Raw genomic sequence first — 13,265 nt, forward strand, 5'->3', positions numbered from 1 at the left:
AAAAAATTACTATTCAAAGTTTGGACTCCCTTCATAAAATTCCTGGCTACACCACTGTACATATTTATGTATTATATTTATAAGAAATATACAATGGTAGTTTCAAACAAAGTTAAATATTAAAATTTGAGTAATTTATGGAAACATGTTACAAATTTTAGGATTACTTATTGTAAAAATAAATTTAAGACTATATTGAATCCCTAAAACATTTGCTCACCTATTGGATAAGCCTTAAAAGTTCACAGACAGGCCCACTTTGCATAGTGTCAAATCCAAGTCTTGATGAGACTATAAAAATGGGCTGAAGCCCAATAATATGTTAGGTTGACTCGCACCCTTGAGATCAGTGTGAACTTGCAAAATTCGCCTGTACTGACTTCTGTGTTTCTTCAGTCTCCTGCGCAACCATCTATGGATGTGCAATAGATGAGGTTGCTATTTCCTTAATCAGAGGTCTCGATTTTGATCCATGGGTATGAAAAGAATCCTTGAGTAGAGCCCTATCTTACGCGAATCTGAATAGTCTGACTCTAATGCAGATACCAAACACAAGGTGAAAAACAAAAACAAAAAAATCTCCTAGACCACAATAATAAAATTGATTTATATAATCGTCCCCTTTGAGAATACTACCTATTTTTAAAAGTTATGTAGTATAATTTTGGGACTGGTAAAATATTAAATTCTCGTCTAATATTTATAAAATTAGACTGTGACAAATCATTCCTCATAAGATTTTATATTTGTTCATAAGAGATCTTTAAACTATAGCCTAATGGATTCTTTAAGTTATACTCTCTTCCTCTCATATTAGTTGATCACTGTTTATTTTGTACGGTGATTAAGAAATCATAAATAAAAAGATGATTTTTTACTAATGCACACTAAGGCTGGCAATTAGACAGGGTTTGGTCGGTCCAGTCCGGTTTCGGTCCGGTTCCCGTACCGGTAAGTCTGGTATCAGTTGAACCGGTAAGGAACCGGTCTTATAGGGTACCGGAACAGGTACCGAAACAGAACCCGATTTTTTATCCGGTTGATCCGGTTCGGTAAGAACCGGTTTCGGTCCAGTTCCGATCCGATTGATCCGGTTCAACAGTCACTTCCCATTTTAATTTTTTTTTAAAGGTGAACGTTAATTTATAGCCATTGGGGTTGGGGCCCAAAACGGCTCAAAACTCCCCCCACCCCCACCCCTCTCTAATCCCTTAGGCCTTAACACTATAAATATACCCATATTCTTTCATTTAAATCACAAATTCACAAACTATTTCATTAACATCTTATAAAATCTCTCAATTTTCAATCTCTCATAAATTCATAATTATTATTTTGTGATATTGACTTGGAGTTCGGGTTTCAGAGATTTATTTGAAGTAAATCGGAAGCTTCAATTGGCATCTCTCAATTCCAGCTTTGGTTATACGTCTACTTTTACGTAGACGTTCGGTACATTCGTTCCAACTTTAATTTTTTATTTGCTTATTAATTAAGTTATTTTATTTTTTGGTTTATTATCTTGCTTGTTTTTCATAATATTTAATTATTTTAAACTTGAACATGAATTCTGAAAGAAATAGTGGTAAACGACCAATGTCGGAAGGAAAAAATAATAGGGGAGGAGAAAGTAGTTCTAATTCTAAACATTTGCCACCTAGATTTAGAGTTAATACTAATGATTATACTCATGTTAATGAAACTTCTTTTATGTCACGATGACCTATTGAATTTAATTCCGAAAATGAAGTAGATCATGAGACTTTAAATAGATGTTTTACTAATTTTGAGGAAGAATTAGATGAGGAAGTAAAAATAAATGAGAAAGATGATGAAACTCCTACCCCTACTAGTCCGGCTATCGAATTACTGGAACAAGATGAAGTCCCCCCTTTACCTACTTTTTCAAAGACCATTGTACGTGTTAAAGGATCTTTAGTATGGAAATTTTTGGTACAAAATGAGGAAACAACTACTGTTACTTGCATGAAATGTAAATTGACCATGAAACATATAACTACAGGTACACAGGGGGAAATAGGACGACTAACAACACATTTGAGAAAGTGTAAAAAATAATCTGCTCGCCTAGATAATATAGAAAGGGCTGATAGAAATGGAATACCCATACCTGAAAATTCTATGGGAGTTGGAGGTTCTAATATGATTCAAAGTGTATTAAATATAACTAACTCGGCCGGCCGAAGCACACACCACACATATAGTAAAGAAAAAGATCGTAGAGAATTAGCTAAAATGGTTGTTGTTTGTGGTTTGTCTTTTTCATTTCCTTCACATCTTGATTTTGGTCATTATATTCGGGAATTATATAACCCAGATTATGAAGGTAGTCCAAGAAGTACAATTATCTTGAGCTTGAATTCTTTACTAATAATGATTTTGATTTATATTTCAATCAGGCACGGGAAAAGATTAGGCATGAAGAAGGACAACTTCAAGCTCAAGTATTAGTATGGTGGAAGAATCGTGAAAATCAATTTCTGACCCTTGCTAGGGTTGTTCGAGATGTGCTAGTGATTCAAGCATCATTGGTTGCTTCGGAGCAAGCCTTTAGAGCGGCGAGATTTATGATTGGAGATCATCGATATTCATTAGCAAAGGATAGTTTGAAAATATTGGTGTTGTTTCGAGATTGGGTCAATGCCGAAAGAAGAAATACCGGACCACCACAATTAAGTAGCCAAATAGAAGACGAAATAGATGAAATATTTGATGATAATAGTGATGATGACATGGAAGTAATGGAAGAAGAACAACAAATACAAGTTCCAAAAAATGTTTCTTTTGAAATGATACAAAAGTTACAAAAAGATTTTTAAAAAAGTTTCAATTGTTAGTACAATAATTAATATTCAATACCTAGATTATGTACTCTTTGTCTCTTTCTAATATTAGTATTTTACAATTTATTTATTTGAATAAACATACGGCTATTCGCCTTGATTTTCTTTTAAAATAGTCTCTTATATTTAATTCAAGTCATTTTACAAATTTAATTTTCAACTATTTAATATTAGTTTAAACTTTAATATAAAATTGAATTTTAAGGTTTAAACTTTAAATTCAATATAAATTTTAAAGTCAATTTTAAACTTTAAATTCAATATAAACTTTAAACTTTAAAGTTTAAAGTTTAAACTTAAATTCAATTGAAACTTTAAAGTTTAAAGTTTTAGATTGAAGTTTTTTAATAAAATAATATTATTAATTAATAATATAATATTATATAATAATTAACGTTAGTAAAAAAATAAAAAAATTACCGGTACACAATGATCCGGTAAGAACCGGTTCTGGTCCGATCCAAACCGGTTCCTATCCGGTAACTAAGGGACCGGGCGGAACCTTTGGGTATTTCCGGTAAAACCAGTTCCGATAAGACTCGATTTCGGTAAATAAATCCGATAACGAGGACCGGTTGCGGTAACACCGATCCTGTTGATCTGGTCATGTCCAATTGCCAGCCTTAATGCACACCTTAAAAAACTTCTTAAGAATTTTACAAACAGATATGAACACTTTCAAAAAGAATTAATTGAAAGGGTAATGTAGGAAAAAATTATTTAATGCTTTCTTGATTTAGTAAGGTGGACAACTAATATGATACAACTATTTTTAGTATAATGATAAACTAATATGAGACGGAGAATTTATGTATAACTCTGTATCAATATCAAGCAAGTTGGAATTAATTGTTCCTTCTTGTCCTTTTTATTGTACTTGTTATATTCGTGTTTGCACGTCATTTAAGAAAATATTAATTAAAGAAATAATTTAACTAAATTATCTTTATTTATTTATTAATTTCAATTTATTACTATTCTTGTGCTCGCTGTGGGAAAAAATAGATAATACTTTCTTTTTTCTTAAAATCAACTAAAAGTATTTGGGATCAATTATTTTGTTAAGGTCCGGAGTAAGTATATGAATTCAATGTAAATGAAACACTATTTTTATATTACAAGTTTTCGCCACTTTCTACTCACGCATAAATCTTTAACAAGAAGGAAAAAAAAACTTATATTAAACATTAAATTTAAAGTAAATATATTAGGATGACTTATATTAAATCTCAATTAATTGATATAGCCTATTTTAATTTATTATTCGCGCTTCGTGCGAGAAATTAATATCATGGAATTTATAAAATAATACTTAAAACCTATTAGTTATTAAAACTAAAACAATATATTATCTTACATACAAGATTACGTAGTAACAAACATTAATTATGTAAAAGAAAATGAAAATTATTCCATCTTATCATTTATCCTTAATAACTTAAGCATAAATTAATGACTGTAAAAATACATATCAGAATCTGTAACATAAGCAATGGTGTCAGTTAGCCACTCAATAGGATCAAAGTACACAAATATTTAATTGTAAAGAAGAAGAAGAGGTTCACAATTTTCATTGTTTTAAAATGAGAGGAAATCCCTCTATTTATAGACAACAAAGGGTAGTGTGAACAAATATTTATTGTTCCTTATCAGAAAGGTTACAATTATTTGGAAAAGTTGCAACCCTTCGGAAAGGTCACAACCTTTCATAAAAGCTACAACTTTTCATAAAAGTCACAACTCTTCATTAAAGTCACAATTTTTCATAAAAGTCACAATTTTTCATAAAAGTCGCAACTCTTCATTAAAGTCGCAACTTTTTATAAAAGTCACAACTTTTCATAAATGTAACAATTTTTCATGAAAGGGAAAGGCTAATTTTGAAAATAAATAAATTAAAAGGGAATTATGGTTTGTGGTGGCGCCAAGTAGGTGGGCTAAGGTTCTCTTTTATATATATATATATATATAAATGATTATATCTTCTTTTTTTTAATCAAGTCTACATAATTTTCAAACATTAAGAGGTCTTGCAAGTGTCAAAATAATAATTCAGATTTTTGGCGTCTCTTTTAACATCTTTAATTACTACTCCACTATTCTCACATATATGGATAGGTACATCCATTTAAAGGCCAACATTTAGACATAGCTTCCAAAATTCTGTAGTCTATGCATATATAATATGTGAGGAAACACCATTGAAATTAACTTTTTTTGGAAAAGAAAAGAATGCTCCAGATATGGAATATAGCAAGATATCATGATAACAAAAATATTCTCATATTTAGTATTAATTTCTAAATATCTATTTTATTATTAATAAAATAATTTATAATCATACAAATACTCATGACTTATTTTAGACTATAAATTTTGATTATTTTCATTTTTTCTTAAATTTCATATCTTTATAAACAAACATTATTATGTCCTTCGGGATGACTCAATTGGTTTGGAGTGAATTATTCGGGATTGACCCCTCCCCCCACAATGCCTTTTGAGTCGAGTATGTCGCATAGAGCTTGTCTAGTGCGGTTTACATCCCATGTGTGATTTGCAGGCTATTACACAATGAGGGATTTACACAGCGCTCACCACAGATTGCTCACCACAAACATCATCATATAAATTGAAACGAAGAAAATGTAGAATATTTAGTTATTGAAGATGTCACTATAAGCAATCAATTAGGAGCATTTTCATTTGATCCATGAAGACAAGTGGACATACCTATCTTTCCTTGCATTGGGACCCTTTTATCTTCGAATCTCCTTATCTCCATCAAATATAGTCACAATTTTTAGTGAAGAGCCATTGTCCAACCAACCGTTGCCAAAGTTTAGAAGAAACAAAATATAAACAATGGAATGTGCTAGCTAACTAAAGGCCCCAATCATACAAAGGGATATTGCCATATGTTAATTCTTTGGACCCACACTTTACTTTATTTGGATGTGATTTTTTATTTTCAAATTGGTGTTCCTCATAATGTATTGGAGGTCTAACTAAGTTTAGATTCAAACCAGAAAGTCTCATATTAGAGGGTAAATTATTCTCTATCATACTCAAAAGGACTTGAATCTAAAACCTCTAATTATTAAAAATAAAAAAATATTTATCACTTTATCACAAGTCAACTCTTATTTTGTTTGGTATTTGGATGTGATTTCGTTTGCGTGTAACTTCTTTTTTGTAGCAAACTCATTATTAGTTTATTACTAAGACAATCTCTTTTGCACCACCAGAACATTCCTCCATCAGGTAAAAGAATTAAAAAAAAATTGATAGGAAGGAAGACCAATCACATTTCTTTGGGTCAAAATATTTTTATTGTTTAAGTTACAGATAAGAATAATTGTCTAAATGTGATAAATATGTTTTTTTTTTACTCTCTAGTGACTCGAAGTCATAATTTTAAGATAGGAGGTGACGATGCTTACTATTCGAGCAATTTTCTATTGATAATTTTGTTTTCCTAGAGATTTATATAGCCATTTAAAAATATAATATTCTCTTGTTACAATTTATTTGACCTACTTTTCATTTTGACATGATGCATAAATATGCCTTTGTCTTCGCTGACATTTATGTCATCTTACTTTCACGGAATACATGTAGAACATGAATTGCCATATAGGTTGTCAACTCTTGATTAATTAAATATTTTCGTATAATTAACGTTCATTATATTACGAAACCACTAGAAGTAAGACAAGTGTGTGACACTATTGATCATCAACAAAAACAAAATATAGTAGATCAGCAGGACCACAATGCACTAAACGTTTGCTCAACTCAACAACCAATAGTTCATCACCACATAGTACTTGTAATATCAAATACTCGACAACACCAAGCGCGTACAATCATTATCAACTCTGGCCCCATAGTTCCTTTGTGTAGAATCAACATTACATCCAAAAAAAATAAAAATTTTATGATATATTGATCTGATTCAACGTCGTCATCGAGAGATAATATTCATTCATTGAATCTAAAAAAATAAAAACAGAATATTCTCTTTCTCTATCGAAATCTCTAGCCTTCCCTGGTACAGTGAACAATCATCGTAAAACATCTCATTAGTCCGCAAAATGAACAGACAAAAAGGGACTTACTTTTCAAATGAATTAATCTAATTTAATATTTATATTGGTATAGCATTTTAATATTAATAGAAAATGTTACTATATCAATAATATATCTTTTAAATAAATTGATCTTTTGTCTCTATCCCTAATAACAATCAAATGTATGTATAGACTCTAGCGGAAAAATCCTTAAAGCTTAATGTGAAAATATAAATTTATACCCTATGAAAATATAATGTTATTTGCCTTGAGAGTTTTTTTTTTTTTTTTTTGGGNGGGGGGGGGTGAATACCAACACAAAATAGAGGCGGTGTTTGTCCCAACTTCTTCTGAGAGAATGGATTGTGTAGGTTATTTTACAAGAGTATTCAATTTTATATATAAAATATATATCTTAAAAAGTTATTTTCTTTTTCTTTTATCTATCTATATCTATATTTTTACTTTAAAAGCATGAATTCCTTACTTGAAAGTTAAATTAATATAATATTCCTAATTTAGCTTGTGACTTTTTTGATAAGTTGTGACTTTTTTCAAAGGGTTGTGATTATTCGATGAGTTGTGACTTTTTCAAAGAGTTATGACTTTTCCAAAGGGTTGTGACTTCTCGGAAAGGTCATAATTTTTTAGATAAGACGCAAAAAACACTTGTTCATACTACCCCTTGTTGATTATAAATAGAGGGACTTTCTCTTTTATTTTTCCTTTTTTTTAAGAACGTAGTCGTAAAGGAGGGACTTCCTCTCATTTTTCAATCACAATCTTTTTTAATCTTCTACTCTTCTTCTTTTTGCATTTTAATTTTTTTTGTATATTTTCTGAATTGGAAATCACGTATCAAAAAACTAGTAATATAAAAATAACAAAGAGATCTTAATTTCTCGCTTATTTGGGACCATCTAATTCCAATGGACTCTATTTAATTAGGTAGCAGATTGTGATTTGTGCGAGTCGTCGCTTCACACCAAAATGTCTTTAGCTACAACATGATGTTTTAGGATTCCACGAGCCAAAAAAAAAAAAAAAAAAATTCTTGAAGAATCAGACGGTCTTGGCTCATTTTATATGATGTAGTTTGACTAGATATAAAGTTAAAAACGAAAGAATGATTTTTGAAATGTGTAGTCTAAAATAAGTATTAGATATTTGACTTGTTATAAATTATTTCATTAAGAGTAAAATGAGTCTTTTAGAATTAAATTATTACTAAATATATAAATGTGTTACTCTTTTTTTAAACAAACTAAAAAATAATGTGAGTCATATAAATTAGAACAAAGATATTAGTAATTAATTCATTTAACTATTATAAGTGTCTTCTTCAGTCTCATGTTTTTGTATTGGTTATCAATCAACACATGCATGGACAAAATCTTTTTTTTTTGTTTAATTTTATGAGTTTTGAAATTTAAAACGATGTCAAATAGGTTAATATCTGAACTAAATATAATATTTGTATATATTTAATTAATTTTTTAATACAATTACATTATAATACATTATTTGAACAAAAAATATTGAGTTCGATTGAACTCATTTTCGAACTTCTAGGCTTTAGCTAGCTCCACCCTAGATACTACAAAAAGTTAGTTATATACTCTCTACATCACCTTTTAGTTGTCATAACTATCTTTTTTTTAGAGTCAAACGATGAAAACTTTTAACATTTCAAAAAAATTTTAAAAAATCATGCTTAATCTGTAAAATAAAAGAAAAGTTAAAAACGATGCACTTTGCCCGCACGGAACAACTAATCGATAAATTGATGCTGTGCCATAATAAAATGCCTGGGCAAGGAAAAATGGTGTTTATTAAAATGATGGGAACCTCTATATATAGATAATAAATATAACAAGATACCATGATACCAAATCAACTAAAAGTAAAATTTTCTCGGTTTTAATTTGTATGATTGTAATTTATTTTGACACAAAATTTAAAAGGAAAATAATTATTTCTGAAATTTGTGATCTAAAATAAGTCATTATATGACTATATATAAATCATTTCACTAAAGATAAAATAAATATTTTAAAATTAAATTATTACTTAAAAATAAAATTTATAGTCCATCCGTTCCAAACCTACTTTTTTTTTTAGTTTTTTTTTTTTAAAGAAAGAATTGTTCCTTTTTTTTGCAACACTTTAATTTTAGTTTTTCATGTGACATGTTTAAGCTCACAAAATTAAAGTGTATTTAGGTACACTTGACATATCTTTAATATGGGACCACAATATTGAAAAAACTTTTTAATTTTTTTAATTTTTGTGTCAAGTTAAACCAAGTCATTATTTTGGGAAAAAGGACAAATATATCCCCGAACTATAGTAAATGGTATGCAGATACTCACCGTTATACTTTTGGGACATAGGTGGCCCTGTCGTCCAAAAACTAGAGCATATGCACCCTTTATACTAGCGGACATATATGTGTCATGATCTTATCCACCGATCTGATATTTAATAAATGTCGGTTCGACTGATAAGATTGTGCCACGTGTCCCTATTTAGTCTTCCGTTAGAGTGAATGACATGCTCTAGTTTTTGAACGGCATGGGCACCAATGTCCCAAAAATATGACGAAGGATATCTGCATACCATTTACAATAGTTTGGAGGTATATTTGTCTTTTTTTCCTTTTTTAAATGAAGTTTTTTTTTTTAAAAGAATGAACTTAATTAAAAGAATAGTGGGTCGTATAAACTGCTAGGTAGGAAATAGCTAGTACTCCACTTTCTTTTTTAGTCGATTTCGAAAAAAATAATACATATCTATATTAACTTATTAAGTACTAACAACTTAACTTTAAAATACTTATTTAACTTAATTTAAGAGGGAATAATAAGCAATCAACCAAAGCATTTGTCTTGACCAATAACAAAGGGTGACACGAGTCTATATTCCCTTACCTTTTTGGTCATCCATGGGGACCCTTTTTAATTATCTCCATACAATAATTGTTCCTTTCTTACTACAGTAGCAATGAGACATCTGTTTGATGATAATAAAGCAGTTTATGTATGGAAGACCCATTCTCCAACCAACTCCTGCCCTATCAAATTAGGATATGTAACGTGGCATCCCCTAAGAATGGAACACTTTCAACCCATAATGCATCATTTGAGTATACACTCTACTGAAATTACTCCGAATATATTGTTATAATGTATGATTCATGTATAGCAATAAAAAGTAAATCAAAACTATTAACGTAGGAGGATGAAATAGAATCATATCATATATATTTTTAAGAAAATGATAAAAAATAAATAAATTGCCATGTTACTCCAAGCAATGAATATGCAAAAGGTACAATCATGTAAATTGATGTCACAGAAAACTGACCATCTCAACTTATGCATTGACAATTTGACATATGTTAACTAACTTACCATTTGGACCCATATATTAGATTGATTCGATATCCGTATTAAAGTTTGATTATTTTTTATTTGCACCACATAGGGCCTCTTTCATTCGAAATAATTTTTTTATATTCAAAACTCGAATCCCGAACCTCTACCATAAGGCAACCTTCATTTGGATGTAATTGTCGCGTGTTACCTTGTTTCCCTGTATATATGGCAATCGGTTGATCAACATCATGCTTGCAGAGACTTTGAAGTAATTTGGATAAAATGTCAATTTTAGAGTTTATGTTTTTCCCACGGTTTGAAAATTAAACTCAATTACTTGACAGAATTGACTTCTAATTTATCCGTTGCAATTCCAATTGTATAGCCACTATCTTATCTCCATTTAAAAATTAACAATTACATAAAATATATACTCTATTAAACTATTAGTACCAAATTATATAAACTCCAATTAGATTGTTTTAGCAACCTCAGTGGACCACATTCTGGTACAACGACAGCCATTACCCAAAAATATGGTTCCCACTTCAATCATGTTTCATGTATAATCAAGATCATAAAAACCCCACAAACTTTCTTTATCAAAATACTTTTTAAACCATGGGCAGACCTTCTCTGGCATATAGAAACATATCTAGGAACGAAAGTGAGATACACGTTAATCGAATTCAATAGCTTTTACTCAAATAATATATTTATATTTAAAAAATTATCAAATATGTACGTATAGAAATCAATTCTGAACACTTGAAGTCATCAATCTTAAATTCATAATTCATAAAGTTAAAATCCTGACTCTGCCTTGACAGGCAAAATGGATCATTATAAAATAAGGATAGTCAATTCGGAGGCAGAGTAGGTTCAACTAATCTTTGTTGTTTTCGGCTAGAATTTTATACAGAGAGTATAAGATAAGATTAGAACATATAAATATCATACTTAAACCACTAATATAAGATTGTTTGATTTGCCTCTACGCTAGCTGACTGAAGTAGTTTACACATACCCCAGTGAGATTAAAATACCCATAGAACATTGGAACTTACAAAGTATTTACATATATCACTCACCATAATATTAAACAAAATTGGCTAGAACTGTGATAAAGTAAAACAGTATAGTTTTACATGGAGTAATTAATTAACGCTAAGCGTTACAGTTTAATCATGGCCGTTATTCTCACCTTGCCATGTCCAAACAATATCTTTAAGTGAAGGCCGTACATCTTCTTCGCAGAACTTTTTATACTCTAAGGTGTCTCCAGCAGATTTGGAGAACTCAACAATCGTCACTTCTGGTGCAACTTCGAAAACTTCAGCCATTACTGACAATTTCCCTTTTCGCCCATTCGATGTTCCTTGCATCTTCACCTTGAATTCCTTAGCGCATACAATCTGAAAATTCACCTTCTTGGCTAAAGATTCCAGTTTTGACATGATTGTTGAGGCAGAGCATTTCGATGTGAATAAAGAACCAGATTTCTTCTTACCCTCAAAAAGACTTGACAAATCGAACCCCGAAGACATTGCTGATATGAATTCAAATGCATTGTAAAAAGGTGGAGCTGATTTTGATCTGTTTCCCAAACTTGGTTCTTTGCTTTCCTGTTTCTGATCCGTGTTGTTTTCTTCGATTGAAGAAAAAGAAGACGATCTACTAAATTCTTTGATAAACCAAGGGATCTTTGTTACAGCAGAAATTGTAATTCTTTTTTCTGGATCAGCTACAAGAAGCTTTGAAATCAGTTTCTTGGCTTCAGGGGAAAACCAGGGAGGAAATTCATATTCACCTTTGAAGACTTTTCGATACATCTTCATCAAATTCTCGTGTTTGAATGGTAGAAATCCAGCTAAAAGAACATATAAAATCACACCACAAGACCAAATATCAGATTTAGCACCATCATACCCTTTTTTCCTCAAAACTTCAGGGGCGACATAAGCTGGAGTTCCACACTGTGTATGAAGCAAACCATCACTCCTTAATTGCTCAGACAAAGCTGATAACCCAAAATCTGAAACCTTCAAGTTTTCATTTTCATCGAGAAGCAAGTTCTCAGGTTTCAAATCGCGGTGAAATACACCGCGACTATGGCAGAAATCAACAGCGCTAATCAATTGCTGAAAGTATTTTCTTGCAACATCTTCCTTAAGTTTCCCATTAGCAACTTTGGCGAAAAGCTCACCCCCTTTAACATATTCCATAACTACAAAGATTTTTTGCTTTGTAGCCATGACTTCTTTGATTTCCACGATGTTTGGATGTCGAACTAATCGCATAATAGAAATTTCTCGAATGATTTGCTCCATCATCCCTTCTCTTTTAACATGATCTTTGTTGATTACTTTAATCGCTACGCTTTCAGAGTTTTTGATATCTCTGCTGTAATAAACCTTGGCAAATGTTCCTTGGCCTAATAGCCTCCCCATCTCGTACTTCCCGAATATGATACTTCTCGAACCATCCATTAAATGATCCATTTCTTGCTTCGATTGATCAATTTGATCTTCCATAAAGTAGAAAATTGGTTTAAGCAGATGCAAGAAGTGAGATTTAAAAATGGAATCTTGTTAATTTGAATGGAATATACTTAAGAATGATTTTTGGGATTGGGAAAATGTGAAGTGAAAAAAACAGAGACTCAATAAAAGGAGGGGGGTAGTGTAGGGGAAAATTAGGAAAGCTGTGGGCTGTCCGATAGTTATTGGAGGACAGAGTTTGGACAGAAGTACAAGGAGCGGCAAAGCCCATAGAATTCGGAAATACTCGCATCGAGATCTGATTAAATTCAAATTTATACTATTTCGTTTATTTTTATTTGTTATGTTGTGCTTTTTGAAAATTAATTTGATTAATTTTTAAAGTTAAACTAAATTATATTAATTCGATATTTGAACAAAAAAAATTAGATATTTAAAAACAATACGAAA

General features: G+C 30.6%; 1 protein-coding gene across 1 annotated transcript; it reads right to left on the reverse strand.

Moving 5' to 3' along the window:
* Positions 1-11,370: 11,370 nt before the first annotated feature.
* Positions 11,371-13,004, reverse strand: LOC125868112 (CBL-interacting serine/threonine-protein kinase 25-like). The gene has a single exon (XM_049548715.1). It carries the CDS (start codon positions 12,846-12,848, stop codon positions 11,496-11,498), a length of 1,353 nt encoding a protein of 450 aa, XP_049404672.1. The 5' UTR covers positions 12,849-13,004; the 3' UTR covers positions 11,371-11,495.
* Between the last annotated feature and the right edge of the window lie 261 nt (positions 13,005-13,265).

This window comes from Solanum stenotomum, chromosome 6, assembly GCF_019186545.1.
Source record: "Solanum stenotomum isolate F172 chromosome 6, ASM1918654v1, whole genome shotgun sequence".
Classification (NCBI taxonomy): Eukaryota; Viridiplantae; Streptophyta; class Magnoliopsida; order Solanales; family Solanaceae; genus Solanum; species Solanum stenotomum.

Excerpts from the sequence above, each read along its gene's own strand:
- LOC125868112 (XM_049548715.1), bottom strand. The coding sequence starts at position 12,848 with ATGGAAGATCAAATTGATCAATCGAAGCAAGAAATGGATCATTTAATG.